Source organism: Acinonyx jubatus, chromosome E2 (genome assembly GCF_027475565.1).
Source record: "Acinonyx jubatus isolate Ajub_Pintada_27869175 chromosome E2, VMU_Ajub_asm_v1.0, whole genome shotgun sequence".
Lineage (NCBI taxonomy): Eukaryota > Metazoa > Chordata > Mammalia > Carnivora > Felidae > Acinonyx > Acinonyx jubatus.
The window spans coordinates 35,033,765-35,050,295 of record NC_069396.1 but is presented as its reverse complement, the minus strand read 5'-3'; the positions used below and the strand labels follow the sequence as shown (position 1 = coordinate 35,050,295).

The window sequence follows — 16,531 nt, the reverse complement described above, 5'->3', positions numbered from 1 at the left end:
AGGGGATTGGAGCTGGACATAATTTAGGAATCTTAAATAACCCAAGGTATTTTAAAAATATATTAAAATGCGGGGGCGCCTGGGTGGCTCGGTGGGTTAAGCATCCGACTTCAGCTCAGGTCATGATCTCGCAGTTCGTGAGTTTGAGCCCCGCGTCAGGCTCTGTGCTGACAGCTTGGAGCCTGCTTCGGATTCTGTCTCCTTCTCTCTCTGCCCCTCCCCCGCTCATGCTCTGTCTCTCTCTCCCAAAAATAAACATTAAAAAGAAAAAAATAATAAAATATATTAAAATGCTTTCCATTTTACCTTTCTGAGTATGTGACTCACTTCCAGAACACCCATGTGCCTGGGTTGGGGGAGGGGATGGCAATTAAGAATATTTCTGAAGGAATGGAAAAAGAGAGTATATAACAGGGTATGGCCAGAGTATGACCAACAGGGCCAGCATCATGGGGTATGACCAGTGCCTTACAGAGCCTTATATTCAGAAAGGCCCAGGCTTAGCTAAGGCTCTACTGTCACTATCTTGAAATCCTTAATAATTTGGAACAAGGAGTCCCACATTTTCATTTGGCACTGGATCCTGCAAATTATGGAGCCTGTCTTAGCGTTCAGATACAGCTCTTGACATTGAAATATTGGATTGTGCTTCGAGTAAGTAGACTTGCACACTACCCAGTCTTGGGAGAAGAATTTTCCAAACGCCTTTATTCCATTCCCTCCCATCCCACTTCCTTTCAGCAAATCACAACCAGAACTGGTGGATTCCATTTCTGGAATTCTGCTAGAGACCATGCAAGACAGGGTCCCCAGACGGGGAGCATCAGGGTATGAGATATACTTGCCATGTGACGCTATAAGTGAATCTTCTCAGGGATGATGGAAATGAACAAAGAGAGAGAAGGACATGTTTTGGGTAAGAGAAAGTGTCACACAATTTGTTTAAGACTCTGGGAAGAAACAAGATTTCTGGCTGCCATGAACCAGCCTGGAACACAGACACATTACAGTAAAATTGGTATAATTCAATAGAAGTCCCTGTGGATCAGACCACAGTGTATTGCAGTACAGTTCATTTACTACCTAAAGATTTCCAGGGGAGGGAATGGCAGGAGGCAGGGAGTGGAGGCAACAAATTCTAGATTGCAAGTCATGAGCTGGCAAGGGGCTGCATCATTGGCGTGCCAATAAATGTTTGTGTCTGTACCAAGCTACCATTGCAATTGGTGAATGAGCGTAGCTCCAACATGAATGCAGCTTGACATTTTGCTTTATGTTAATAAGTAAGAGGAAAATGAAATATCAAGATGTATGAAAAGGGTCACACCTAATTTCTTTGTTTGGTCTCTAAGAACCATGTTCTCAAATAAATAAATCAGATTTTCTGTCACCTTTCTGCTTAGTATGATCTGCCAATCTGTTTTATTTTTAAACACCTGCAGAGAGATACACTGAGGATTTCAAAGGTGTGACCCTTTTCTACACAGCATTTTTCCAGGAAACTAAAAACAGGGAAAAGTAAACCAAATGGAAATTAATGAAATGCAAACGTGTACAATGGATATATGTTTGCAGAACACAAATTGTTCATCTTAACGTAACTGGACCTCTGCCACACATTAGCATGGGCCACCCTCCAATGTGATGAGGTCCACCTCTGTTTCCTTGACTGGCCAGGCGGAATTCTCTCCAGAACTTTCTTTGGCAGTCCTTGAGAATTCATTGGCCTCCCAATTTCCTCTTGGGAAGAACCAGAGTGGAAGCATATTCACTCTGATTAGTGGCGAGACCACCACTGTGGTCAGGGTAGGGACCAGGATGTGATGGGAATAAAAACAGAGAGGAAACAGATGTTTCCAGCCCTGTATTCTCCCCATTTCTTGGGGGGATGGGAGAGTCATGATTAGGAACTTGGTTTAGACATGGGCCATTTGCATATGATGAAACAGTTTGGGAACAAGGCAGTGGGGGGGGGGGTGCACAGCAGCAAGGTAACCTGTGGCAAGAGCTTTCTGGAGGAACTGACTTACTTCCTCATTATGCTTCCCACGTACCCAGCAGGATGTAGTGTCTAAGGCCAGAGGATACACCAGTGGGTAAGGGAAGTGCCCAAGGCAAGGAGCAGAGGCACCTGCAAGCCAGGCCCCAAAGAGGTTTAGATGATTAGACCTTCCTCCTATACCTCTCTTTTCCAGTCCATTCACACCCTGTGCTAGTCAACTTTCTCTGCGCCAAGGTTTATTCCCTTTTGCTAGTTCCAATAGCTTCTGGAGGAAATCTTCCCAGCTGCTGAATCCCCACATCCCAGTGCCTGGCCTTCTCCTCTGTTCCAGCAACTAGGAAGCTCTTCCCCACCTTGATGTTTGCACCAGTCCTAATCTCTACCAACAACATTCTCCTTCCAGCTCCTCGCAGAGCTGGTCCATTCTCACCATTCCAGTCTCAGGTCAAACACCACCTCCTGGGAGTAACCTTGCCAGACCTCCCTACTGAACACTGAAGTCCTCCTCCTATCACCTTCTACATAGTTTCCTATTACATTTCCCTTACTTATCAATTTCTGAAATGGCCATTTCTTTCTTTGTTGGCTTATTTATTTTCTGCCTACCTCACTAGAATGCAAGCTCTTTGAAACCAGGGACCGTGTTTGTCTGTTCATTGATGTATCTGTGAATCTAGTGCACAGTGCTCAGCATACAGCGGATGCTTAATAAATATTTGATGGAGGGGTGCCTGGGTGGCTCAGTAGGTTAAGCATCCAACTTCAGCTCAGGTCATGATCTCATGGTTCGTGGGTTTGAGACCTGCGTCATGCTCTGTGCTGACAGCTCAGAGAGTGGAGCCTGCTTCGGATTCTGTGTCTCCCTCTCTCTCTCTGCCCCTTTCCCCACTCATGCTCTTCTGTCTCACTCAAAAATATATAAACATTAAAACATTTAAAAATAATAAATAAATATTTTGATAGATAAATAAACAATGTAGATGTAGAGTCTTTCAAAGAAGGAGCCAGGAAAGCCACAAAGTCACTAAAGACGTCACATTTAGAGTCCTGATGCTTTCCCAGGTGGGCTGAGACATCCATCACAGGAATATAATCATAGGATTAAAAGAAAATATTCATCAAACAAGCAATTTAAACATGGACCTATTCCCACTGCAGTTTCTATAGTTCAGTGTGAATTTGTTTAAAAAGAAAAATCCTTGAGGCACCTGGATGGCTCAGTCGGTTAAGTGTCCAATTCTTGATTTTGGCTCAGGGCCATGATCTCTTGGTTTGTGAGTTCAAGCCCCAAGATGGGCTCTGCAACAACAGCGCAGAGCCTGCTTGGGATTCTCTTTGGCTCTCCCTCTGCCCCTACCCTGCTCACACATGCTCTCTCTCTCTCTTTCTCAGAATAAATAAACTTTTTTAAAAAAGATAAATTCAGTGATTATGTGAATAGAATACCAATTTTGTGTGTTATTCTTGTTATGGGGGTAGGAGTATATGTGTGCAAGTTAAAAGCATTAAACATAAGTGTCTGAGATATTTATCACAAAGTTTATCAGATGGTTTTTAAATTTCTTTGTTAAAACCCTAAGAGCCTCAAAAAATCTAACCCAGCCATTCAGGGTCTCTGCAAACTGCCTAATTTCAGTTTAAAACTGCCAGGCTTCTCTGTCCAATGATTCAAAAAAAATCCTGAGCATATTCTAATAGAGTGGGATAAACCTCACAACCATCTTCATAGGATTCTGTATAATTAGGAGTATAACTTGATGGGTAAAATTCGGAGCGTTCACAGACGGCATACAGCAGCCAAAATGGTCTCTCGAAAACATAAACTGGAAAAGTTATTCTGCAACTTGGAACTGCCAGTGGCTTATGTCAGGCTTAAAGTAAGACCTTGACTTCTTTCTAGACTCCCTAACGAATCTTTTTCCTCTTACATTGCCCTCCTGACCCTGCCCACTTCTGTTATCCATACCACAAACCCTCACTCTCACTGAATTTCAGGAGAAGGTTCTGCAAATATCCAAAATTCATTCCAGCCACAAAGTCTTTGTGTTGCTTCTTTGGCCTTGAAACAGCATCCCTGGACCCTCACCCCCTGAGGTTTGCATTGCTACCTCTCCAAGCATGGGGCCCAGTTGAAATGTCATCTGTCCAGAAAGCCCTTCTCTAACCATCTAAAGGATTTATCACCATCTGAAATTATTCTCCTTGCTTATTGTTTGTTTCCCTCACTAGAAGTTCAACTCCATGAAAACAGTAACCTTGTCTGTCTTGTTCACTGATGTATCCCCAGCACCTAAAGTAGAATCTAGTACCTGGTAGGTATTCTAATATTGCTTAGTGAGTGTATGAAAGAAGGTAGGATAATGTCAAAGAAAGAGCTGTGGGCAGGAGTGTTCAAGTTCCTGCATTTCTGTCTCCACCATAGCAGCCTGTACACCTGCCTTCTGCTTTCCCTTATCTGCAGCTTACACAGAAACATATAGTTCCACCTGCCCTGTATCACACTCAGCCTTCTATGGGGCTGTCCCCCTGGCCGAGAGATGCGTGAGGGTATAAACCTGTCTTATGTCATACTCTCCACAGTTAGCCCAGGGCCTTGCACTTAGCAGTTCTTCTGTGAATGTTTGTTGATTTGAATGAAATTTCAATTCTCTCTTGGATTCTAAGAGCAGTGCTGGACTTCATAGTCAGAGAAAATTTTCCATCTGCAACCTACAGCCAAACCCAAGTAAAATCCCAACATGAAGAGGCTCCTAATGGCCAAATTTGAAACAATTCAAGCAATGAAACACATGATACTACTGGGTTATAACCCATTAAAAAATCCATGAACTCCTACAAACATAAAAAAATTGAATAGGTAAATAATGAGGGAGATGTGCAGCTTTTTCTTACAGAATTACAATTAATACACATAATATTAACTCCCCACAACATATTTATTACTTATAAAGAGAAAAATGCTAACTTACAATAGGGAAACCTGGCAGATATTACCTTTACCAGGTAATCAAAGTTAAAATCACCATTAATAATACATTTCAATCATCATGTATCACCAAGAAGGCCACATCTCTTCTGTAGTCTTTCTGCAAAAATAATGTATAATGTTGATGCCAAGAAAACATCAGATAAACCCCAATTGAGGGACATTCTATAAAATAATGGACCAATGCTGTTTAAAAGTATCACGGTTTTAAAAGAAAAAAGAAATACATATAGATAGATAGATAGATAGATAGATAGATAGATACAGATATATCTATCTATCCATATATATGTGTGTGTGTGTGTGTATATATATATATATGTATATACACACACACACACATTTAAGGAGACATCACAACTAAATGAAAAGTGATTTTTCTGGGATCCTGGACCAGAAAAAGGACATAAGTGATAAAACCAGCAAAATTTGTATAAGCTCTACTCATTAGATAACAGTGATGTTAATTTTCTGATTATTATAAGTGAACGGTGGGAACTTTTTATTGCAACGTTTAAAAAAAATCTAATACCAATTCGAATGAAACATTAAAAACATTTCAAGTAGATACAATTTAAACACGATCTTCTCTCTAGCTTCAACACCGGGGACAGCCCTGTGGCTGAGCCTCAGGAGAGACTGTTAGAGCAAGCCTGGAGAGCGAAGGTCTCACGGGGCTGGAGTGCGCCTCTCTTTGTACACTCACGCCGCGCACCAGCCTAGCGACTCCGGGAGGGGGCGGTGCGATGCTGCGGGGGTTTGAGCCCGGGGGCGGGCCGTAGGGCGGAGCCGGAAGCAGCGGCGCGCAGGCGCGCCGACGGCTGGGAGCTTTGGCTGGGGCGGTGGGGCTAGTGCCGGTTGCCGCGTCCTGCTCCCTTTGACGCCCCCCCAGCGCGAATAGCCGTCGCCATGTCGTCGGTGAGCCCTATCCAGATCCCCAGCCGCCTCCCGCTGCTGCTCACCCACGAGGGCGTGCTGCTCCCCGGCTCCACCATGCGCACCAGCGTGGACTCGGCCCGCAACCTGCAGCTGGTGCGGAGCCGCCTGCTCAAGGGCACGTCGTTGCAGAGTACTATCCTGGGGGTCATCCCCAACACGCCCGACCCGGCCAGCGACGCGCAGGACCTGCCGCCACTGCACAGGTAGGCCCCGCTGCCTCCCGCGGTGGCGGCGGCGGGCGGCGTGGCCTCCTCTCTGGACTCCGGCCCAGGCCCGGTCCGGCCTCGGGGCGCAGGGGCAGCCTTCGCGGTTTGGTTATCTCTTCAGTCACCTCCCATGTGAAATGGGGATGACAGATGTCTGACCCATGAAGTAGTGAAGACTATGCCATTAGCTGCCGCTGTTAATTTAGGTTCTCCCCTTCGCCCCCCAGATCCTCAGACTCCTAAGCCAGTGCTCTTAACTTTCCGGGCCCCCTCCTCTTATCCTTCCCTCCCTTACTCCTCGTCGTTTTTGTTGGTGGTGGTGGTGGGTTTTTTGTTTTTTTGTTTTTTTGGGTTTTTTTTTTTACCCTCTTAAGTGAGACACTTGGTACTCCACACGCTTTCTCTTTTTCCTGTGCTATCGTAAACTGCACTACCCTTTTCATTGATTTTGGGGTACCTCTCTTCCACACTATTTGTCTGCCTCTTGTCTTTTCCCCTCAGTTCCTACCCACGTTTTCCCTTGTCTGCCTTTCTGAAACTTTCTCATATTCTCATAGCTTCTCATTTCGGATACCCCAGCCTTGCCACTAGATTGCCCTACACCATGGCCTTAGTTGTGTGACTTTGTGTTTTTGTTTTTTTAATTGTGTGACTATGACACACAACCTGTGCCTATTTCTTCCTCTGTATTTTGGAAACTAACAGCATTCATTTCTTGGGTGTGTTATGAATACTAAATGAAATAACCTTTGTGCCATGCTTGATAGTAGTCCAGTACTGTAGCCACTAAACACATGTGGCTAGAGAGCACTTGAAATGTGGCTCGTCCAAATTGAGATACTAGAGTGACCAATTGTCCCGGTTTGTTGAGGACTGAACTAGTTCCAGCAGTGAAAGTCCTGTCTCCCAGGAAACACCTTGAGTCCCAGATAAACCAGTATGATTTTGTGGTTAGTCACCACAGATGTGCTTTAAATATATAATACACACTAGAGTTTGAAAACTTAGTGTGGAAAATGTTTCGCTGACTAATAAATTATACATCAATTAAATGTTAGAATGGTAGCATTTTAGCTGTTTGGGGTTAAATAAAATTTAGTATTTCACCCATTTCTTTTTACTTTTTAATGTGGCTACTAAAATTACATATGTGGCTCATACTATATTTCTATTGGATAATGCTGGGATATAGTATATGCTCAACAAATGCTATTCTCTTTAAACACACCTCCCCAGCCCCTGCCTCCTATCCTTAACTCTTCTTGAGATGTTTTTAATTTAGAGCCCTTGTTTACCTACTTGCAGTTACTCCTTTTTAAAGTTAGGGATTGCAGACTGAACGATTTTGAGAATGTTAGGAATGCCTTATTTTTATCTAAAACCTTTTGACTATATATATGTTTAAAAGGAGAGTCCATAACTGTCTGCATCTCTGAGAGGAGACTGATATCTCTCCTCTCCCAAAACAAAGCAAAACAAACGAACAAAAAACCTGTAACAGTCTCTTATTAGCCCATATTGTAAAAACCTTGCATTTCTCAAGCACCAAAAACATTTTGGCTTCCATCTGATCTGCTGCTTTGGTTATTGCTTGCATGGAGTTGGATACTTTTCAAGTTTCATTAAACTCTGATAAATTGTGTTGGATTCTATTTTCCCTACATATGACCCCATCCTTAAACCTGTGGTTATACCACAATTTTTGCTTTCTCTGCCCAGGCAATTTGATTGCTTGTTGAGGGAAGAGTGCTCATGATTAGATTTTTTTGTTTTATTTCTGTACATATGTATGGTGATTACCCATGGGTACACTGAATTTCAAAAGTAGATTTAGTCATATTTTAGGTTGTTGGTATATTCTGGGAAGATTTTGGATGTTTTTAAATTTCTTTTATGTAAATCCCTCCAAAACATCAATAACTAAATTTTCCTGCTTGGAAGTAATCATTAATATATTCAGATGATATGTAATATGATCCTTGATGTTCAAATTGCTGCCTTTGTTTTAAATTAATAGCAATATTGTTTTATTTACGTTATAAAACATACACTGAAGATTCTTCCTAGAATTCTAGCATTATAAGGACCATCTTGTTATCCTAGAAATATTGTTTGCTACTTGAAAAATCTATCTAGAAAGATTGTACTGCATTCCTTAGCATTAGCCTCCAAGGTCTTTTTTCTCTAATATGACTTTTCAACACTCTTTAAAAAATTTTAAAAGCCTCACTAGTGCAAATATTGAGTTACCCATAACATTACTGTTTCAATACATAAATCTGTCCTTCCTCAGTTACCTGCTTTTCCAGATGTTAGTAGTACCCAAAGGGGAGGCCAGGTGCTCTACTCCTGTCTCTTGTTTCCTTGAGACCATCCAGGTGACATTGCCTCAGTCTTCAAGGAGCAGCAGAAATAATTTGTTCCCTTGTGTTCCTTGTCACACAAAGTAGCAGAGCCAGATGTTGACTTACCTGAACAACTTCCTTTACTGTTTTGAATAGGACAGTCCCTTTCTATATCTTAGTATGTGGGCATGTTACCTGACACAGGAGCCTTTTTAAAGGAGGAGCTTTGGATTATCCATACAGCTTAGAATTTGGCTCTTATGCCGCCTCAGGGCACCCTGCTTGACTGGACTTGAGTGAGCCATTGTTTCCTTAGTGAAGATGGATTATAACTTAGCACTACCTATACCCTGTCCTTTCGTGCATTTCAAGATGGTCATCCAGTTTCCTTCCAGCCTTACATTCTTCAGGATATGTGACTTCACTTCCTCAGAGTGCTGATTTCTCAGTCCCTCTTCATTTTTTGGCTTCTTCCTCTGAGACTGCAAATTAGTTTCACTGGCATTTGTCTCACAAGAAATGAATGCTTTATATATAGCAGATGTACAGTTTCTTATTTTGGGTCAACTCTTTGTCCAGGCATTACTCCTATTTTTATCTGTTAGCATTCTTAGGTATTCTTAGGAAATATTACCTGATGATCCTAACATTTTAAAATTTAATCTTTTATGTTAGCAACTATGTAATGGATAGCTCCACTTAGATTTTCCTAATCTGCAGTTATTCTTTTTATGGAAAGTGTCTATAAGTGGCGTTTCTTAAATTCAGAAATGAAGTTCTTAATTTATTTATTTTTTTAAGTAATCTCTGTGCCCAGTGTGGGGACTTGAACTCACAACCCTGAGATCAAGAGTCACATGCTCTGTTGACTAAGCCAGCCAGGCACCCCCCAGAAACGAGGTTTTAATAAAGGAGTGAAAACCAAAGTCCTGTAGCAGCAGAAGTCTCGTCTGTTGTAGAACTTGGAGCTATCCTAATAGACTTCTTGTTTTTAAATTATTAATCATGATGATGAGTTTTGCCCAAAATTAACAAATATTCAAGAAGATAAGTAGGGTGAAGACAAGCGAAAACTAGAAAGATGTCCCAGTTGTTCTTTCCCAAAGAAGTATAACTTTTGATTCCAGAGTTTTGGTAGAAATGCTTACCTTGATGAATCAAGGGTAATTAAGATGTAAACAGGAGATATTAAATAATAGCTGTGCTTTCCAGTATCTTACCTACTTAGAAGCTATGTTAATAAGTATTTATTTGTACTTCTTATTGGTACAAATTTACAGTGTCCATTGTGGTGCTTAAAGTAAAATTTGTCTTAAAACCTAATTCAGGCCCCCTATGCAGTATTGCCTATGCAGTATCTTTGTAATCATGGATAATTAATCTGTTTACCCTTTTGAATCTCTGTTACTAATTTATAATAAGGAAATAATGTTACCTTCTTCACAATAGTGAAAGGCAGTATATAATGAGATAATACTTATGAAAGGCTACAAAGCAATGAAGCTGTATGTTGGAGGTATTATTTTTCCCCAAATAGGTATAGTTTTATATGTAAGTTTCACAAATGGAGATTGGGGGAGGCCCCATATTCTTTCAACATGGCCAGAACTAAACTAGTGTCATTACAGAAAAAGATTTGGAAGATTGAAGATTCCAATAAAGGTGGAGAGCTTTAAAGTAAAAAAAAAAAGAAAAAAGAAAAGAAAGTGGTTGGCATATAAACCAGAGTATGGGTATTTACACAACACTCATCTTAGAAAACTGTAGTGCTGCTTTTAGGTTTTCCCACCACTACAGTTGATAGTTCTCAAATATTTTTGGAACTCTTAAATTATCTAAGTCCGTTTTCAAAGTACATAAATCATACCCATCCTAATCAGACTTTGTTTGGATTAAAACAATATTTTACAACTCTGAAAGGAGGTCCCAGTTAGGACTTTCAAAAATTCTTTGAACTATAAAATATCACAGTAATTAAAGTGTGGATTTACAGAGCCTACTACCTAAAGGGAAGGAACACTACTCATTTGAATGTATGAAAATCAGAATGTTGCCTTTTGGTCAAGCCTAATAAAGCAAATATTAATAGAAGAACTAGAATATTTAGAAAGATGACTGATTTAATTCAAAGCCTGTTATCATAGTAGGAACATATTAGATTAATTAAATATTTTATTTACTTATTACCTATATATGTATAAACTATTGCCCCAATACAATAAAACTTGTCTAAAATAACATTAAACATGGTCCTTTTTCACAAGAGCTTTCCACCCAAAATGTCTTTCACCAGATACTCTTTCTAACCACCTATCATTTCACAGATCATGTTTTTTCTTTAAAAAGGGTACATTCTAGTCAGCTATAAGTGATTTAAAGTAAAACCCAATTAACGAATGTAAAACCTTTATATATTTTATCTCATTAGGAGGAGAGGCATTGTATAAATCCAACTCGATCTCTTTTCAGTCTGAAACATCTTCCTTTCACAGTTAGTGAAAGTATTCTGCTTGCTTTGTAAGAAAACTCATTTTTAGTCTCACTTTAATCAAGGACATGGCTCAAATAATGAAAATTTATCTCCTAATCTGAACGTTTGGACTTGTCTCATATCACTTTGGGTTCTCCTTGGTTTCCAGTTTGCAGACTCCTTAGGCCACGGATCCAGTTTGTTTGTTGTCTGTTAATGTTGCTGGCAGACAGAACTGTGACCTCTCTGCATTGCGCAAGCATTGATGGTCGTCATCCGAAGGGAATTGTAGTTTTGGTCTCTGATCAGTTCAGGTATTGCTAACTTTCTCAGGCAATCTGAGTTGGTTTTCAGGAAGTGGGAGGTATAGCCTACTACCATTTATGACTGAAGAAAAGCAGCCACAACACAAATAAAACAATAGGGACTTGCCAAATTATCTTAGGTTTTTTAAAGTATATCATATTTTTTCTTCCCACCAAATTATCTTCCTGATTTTTTGGGTTTGGATACCATTTGAATCAGTTTTTATCCATGTACACATGATATGACTGAAAGGGTGAAGGAAAGTTGGACATCACTCAAAATAAACTGAATGGCAGAGGGAAGCCAAAAGTTCCACATAATCTATGGAATGAATAATTTATAAGGAAGTAGTCAAGAATAAATAGTGTATAGAAGTAAGCAAATTCACTGAAATATTCACACTGTGTGTGATTCAGTATGTTTGAGATGGGCAGTTGCGATATTCCAGGATTACCATTTCCCCAGGGTGTTGGGAGTTCTAGTCACCTTACTTCGTTTCTTTCCTGAAATTGCAACCCTTCCTGTGGCTGAGGGGAGAAGATATAATTTTAGTTTAGGATTTAGACGTGTCTTCTGAATGTGGAGCTTTGTATTTTGTATAATTTTGGCTTAGTTTGGGTGAGACTTCCTTTCCATGAATTAAGGTTATATGTGACTTGGTCAGAATTCTATGTTCTGATAAGGAGCTAAGACTTAAATAGAACTTTTTTAGTTAGTATTAGATGGGGTGTTTACCACTTAGGTTTAGGTTTATAACTTTAATCATTCATGACAGTGTGTGCCCTCTAATATTTAGTCCCCACATTTAGAAATTTCATATTCATGGACATAGATGTTAATTTTCAGATTTGGTGACAGTTTGTGATAAGGTAGATAAGTGGAAGTTTCAGTAATTGATTCTGTAAAAAAACCTGGCTTGATGTTGTTAGCAAAACTGGTTATTAGAACAGATTTCTTAGGTTGGTTTAACATCATGCTGTTTATATTTCAGTCTGTTTAAAATGCTAGTATTCTGGTATAATATTGCCTAATTCCTAGCAAAATGAATTTAAGCTATGTAATTGTCAACTACTTTTACATTTTTATTTTTAGGAATTTCTACCTAATCTTAAAGGAGGTAGTAATTAGAATGAGATGGCCTGCTTTGCCCCCCCTGCTCATGGTAATGACTTCATAGACCATGTGCTGGATGCTAAATTAGAGAAATCATTTCCACTTCAGATGTTCTTTGTTCTTTAAAGGATTTCTCAACAAAGGCAACCTTTTGAGGCAAGGGTCAGTTTTACCACACTGAACATTTGTAATGCTGCTGTTTTGTGTGTTTTTCAGGATTGGGACGGCTGCCCTGGCGGTTCAGGTTGTAGGCAGCAACTGGCCCAAGCCCCACTATACTTTGCTGATTACAGGCCTGTGCCGTTTCCAGATTGTGCAGGTCTTGAAGGAGAAGCCATATCCTGTTGCCGAAGTGGAACAGTTGGACCGGCTTGAGGAATTTCCCAACACCTGTAAAACTAGGGAGGAGCTAGGAGAACTATCAGAACAGTTTTACAAATATGCAGTACAGGTGAGTTGCTTTTAGTTTTTTCCTTAAAACTCCATTTTCTTCAATTTCTTTGCTGCCCTAAGACATGATGAATCTATTGAGTGGTTGCAGTTTTAGGGCAGCATATGTTTAAATGCTTTAGTAATATAATATATTGATTTCAATTTGCTTGTGTCTGTGATTGTACCTAAATCATTCTAGGAAATACTAGCCAACCCTGTCTGTTTTTTCAAAGAGTATTTCTAGAGCTTTCCTTATAACTTGCAGTGCCTCCAAACCAGATGGTTCTTAAATCTAAATAATGCTAAAAATTAAAATATTGCACAAAAGCTATTTGTCACAAGAACATCTAGGTAGCAAATTATATAACTGTTGGCTCAGAAGTCAAGGCCACACTGAGATTGGCAGTAACTATGGAAGATGAAGTCTATGGTAGACTGATTTCTAAAATGGTTCAAGCCTTGATTAACTAGAATGCTGGAAGGCAAGCACATATTAGGGGTGCATTAAATATTTGACTTTTTAATTCTAGGTTTGAGTGTTTTGGTTAACTTTCAGTTGAACAGAAAGCTCCTCCCCTCACCCCATTTTATTTGGAACCTTATTGAAATATATCATAAAATGTAGTCTTCTACTTTCTGTTGGTGTCATCTAGTGGCTGTTACTGGCTCTGTGAGGATCAGGCAGAGTCTAAAGGTCTTAGTCATTGAAAAGACTGTGCTCACAGTGTCTGGCATTTGTACCTGAAGTGGCATTTGAAGCAACACACTTTTAGTATGGTGCACAATAGGAAGATAAAAAACTTGAATCTATAATTTCTATGAGGACTGAAAGGTACAACCTACTCTGAACAAAGAAACTTCATTTTGAAGACTGGAATAAGTGATTATGCCAGTTAAGAAGGAGATGGAGGGAGAAAAGAGTGTGGAAATTCCTCAAAAAATTAAAAGTAGAACTACCCTGTGACCCAGCAATTATACTACTAGGAATTTATCCAAAGGATACAAAAATGCTGATTCAAAGGGGCACATGCACCCCAATTTTTATAGCAGCACTATCAACAATAGGCAAATTATGGAAAGAGCCCAAATGTCCATCAACTGATGAATGGATTAAGATGTGGTATACATACACAATGGAATACTACTTGGCAATGAAAAACAATGAAATCTTGCCATTTGTAACAAAGTGGATGGAACTGGAGGGTATTATACTAAGCAAAATAAGTCAGAGAAAGACGTATGATTTCAGTCCTGTGTGGAATCTGAGAAACTTAACAGATGAACATTGGGAAAGGAAAGAAAAATAAGATAAAAACAAAGAGGGAGGCAAACCATAAGAGACTCTTAAATACAGAAGTAAACTGAGGGTTGATGGAAGGAAGTGGGTTAAATGGGTGATGGGCATTAAGGAGGGCACTTCTTGGGATGAGCACTGGGTGTCATATATAAGAGATGAGTCACTGGGTTCTATTCCTGAAAGACTATACTGAATGTTAACTAACCTGATAATGAAAAAAAAGGAAGGAGGTAGAGGGAGAAACAATTTTTTTTTTTTCTGGGTTATGCTCCCTGAGTCTTCATTCTTCTGTTAGACACAGCTTCATAGAGATTGAACTTTGCTTTTTACTTCTCCTCACTTTGAATCAACAGAAAAAATTTAGACAGGTAAAGATTTATAATGACATTAAAGGAATATTTAGAGAGAAACATAATTTTACTGCTATCCTGCATCTAGTTTAATTTTTGGCTTGTCTTCTGATCTCAGTCCAAATTAAGTCATGTTTTGTTTTCCTGTCCATGTCTAATTTTCATATTAAGTATGTTTATAAATTTCATTGAGTTAGGGTATCATAATTTTATCCTTCCTCTTTTTAGACATTGAGGTTGCTTCCAATTAATACTTTTCTTTCATCTCCTACATTTCCTTTTATAGCCCTCCTTGGTAGACTTCTTCAATAACTTCCTGACCAGTCTCCTTCTGGTTTTTTTTTTCTCTGACCCATCAGTTCTATGAAGTTTTAGACCTGCCTTTCCCCTGGAAAAAAAAGACTTTAATGAGTATGGGATAAAGTTTAAATTTCTTAGGATAACATTAAAGGTCTTCCTAATTCTATTTAATCCCATTTTAACCATCTTCTAGTCACACTGTTCATCAGAGTGCTTCACAGTTTGTTGTTTCATGTCCCTTCTGTTCTCTCTGCTGGGAGTGCTCTTCCTTTTCTGAATTTTCAGATTTTACGCTTTCCCAACTCCTGTGGGCTCTTAGTGTTCCTTTGCCTGTGCTTCCACAGTCCTTTATATGATGCTTATCACATTGTATTGAAATTTATCTTCTAGGTCTGTTTCCCCTACCAAACTCGAATTCATCCCTGCTGTAGCCATCCCATACTGAGCAGTAAATTGTGTCTAACAAGTAGTTTGTGCTCAGTAAGTGCTTGCGAAATAAGTTTTAACTTTTATTTTCTTAAGATGAATTCTTAGGAGAAAGGGTCTTTAAATTTTATTATCTACTTCTCCCACTTGAATAACTTCATCATAACTGTGCTTTCATTCCCTTGATTCTAGGCAGGCAATGGATAGGTTCTTAAATTACAGTGCCTTTAGAAAGATTTGATTACTACTGGCCTAAGAAATCGTACCAGAGTTATTACTAAATGAGGATTTGGCATGTCATCTTTGAATTAGCCACTGTGGGCTAAGTTTTGCTGCATAAAGTACTCGAAAATCTCAGCATACAATATTACAAAGGTATATTTCTCATTCATGCTTTATGCCTAAAACTAGAGCATGTGGTGATCTACCTGTTAGAGTCACTGAGGGACTCAAGAGGGGTAGACATTCATCTCAAAACATGCTGAGGCTGGAAAAGGAAATGTGGCAGATCTCTCAGTGGTTTTAAATGCTTCTGCCCAGAAGGAGCTGTCACTCCCTCTCCCCCCGCCCCCCATTTCATGGATCAAGGCAAGACTCATAGCCTCATTTGTATTCAGAGGAGGTGAGAAAGAGCAGTCCTGCCACGTACCCAGAAGAAAAGTGGAATTTTTGTCAGTAACCTAAAGATTTCTTTCAAGGATATACCCTGGAAGTTGTTTTTATAAAAACCATTCACAGTCAGTGCTCAGATTCTACTTAATCCAAGTGTTCTACTAAAAAACAGTATTTCAACTGGTTAGCATAATAGCATCAGCTATGTTAAATTTCCAGAATTTGATAATTACACTGATTATGTAAGAGAATGCCCTTGTTCTTAAGAACAAGGGTCATGATGTCTGCCACTTACTCTAAAATGTTCAGTGGAGCGCCTATGTGGCTCCATTGGTTGGATGTCTGGCTTTGGCTCAGGTCCTGATCTCACAGTTCAAGTTGGGCTCTGTGCTGACAGCTCAGAACCTGGAACCTGCTTCGGATTCTGTGTCTCTCTCTCTATCCCTCCTTTGCTTGTGCATACGTACCCTCTCAAAAACAAATAAATGTTTAAAACAAATAAATAAAATGTTCAGCAAAAATGTGTGTGTGTGCATACGCTTAGAGAGAAAAAGGATATTGTACTATTGTAAATTTTCTGTAGATTTTTATTTTTTTCAAAATAAAAAATAAAATCACAAATTTGTAAAACCTTTTAAACATTTGTATTATACACATTTGAGGACCATTTTTGCTTTTCAGTTCTGATTGATATTTTGAATGTACTTCTCTCTTTTCCTCTGAGGCCAGTAAAATGCCTAGATTTCT

At 39.5% G+C, this 16,531-nt stretch overlaps 2 protein-coding genes and 1 long non-coding RNA gene across 3 annotated transcripts in view; 1 reads left to right on the top strand and 2 right to left on the bottom strand.

Annotated features, from left to right (window-relative positions):
- ABCC11 (ATP binding cassette subfamily C member 11) overlaps nucleotides 1-8,989 on the bottom strand; it is a 68,785-nt gene extending 59,796 nt beyond the window's left edge. Inside the window, exon 1 of the mRNA XM_015084035.3 lies at nucleotides 8,431-8,989. The gene's annotated coding sequence lies outside the window, so the exon portion shown is untranslated. The remainder of the gene's footprint in view (nucleotides 1-8,430) is intronic.
- LONP2 (lon peptidase 2, peroxisomal) overlaps nucleotides 5,784-16,531 on the top strand; it is a 103,056-nt gene continuing 92,308 nt past the window's right edge. The window contains exons 1-2 of the mRNA XM_027044422.2: nucleotides 5,784-6,130; nucleotides 12,584-12,818. Of these exons, the coding sequence (XP_026900223.1) occupies nucleotides 5,898-6,130; nucleotides 12,584-12,818 (468 nt within the window). The 5' untranslated portion in view covers nucleotides 5,784-5,897. The remainder of the gene's footprint in view (nucleotides 6,131-12,583; nucleotides 12,819-16,531) is intronic.
- Nucleotides 9,998-16,520, bottom strand: LOC128313232 (uncharacterized). Its single transcript, XR_008293622.1, has 2 exons — nucleotides 16,080-16,520; nucleotides 9,998-14,834 (listed from the first exon to the last, which is right to left on the bottom strand). It is a non-coding gene; the product is annotated as an uncharacterized LOC128313232 (long non-coding RNA).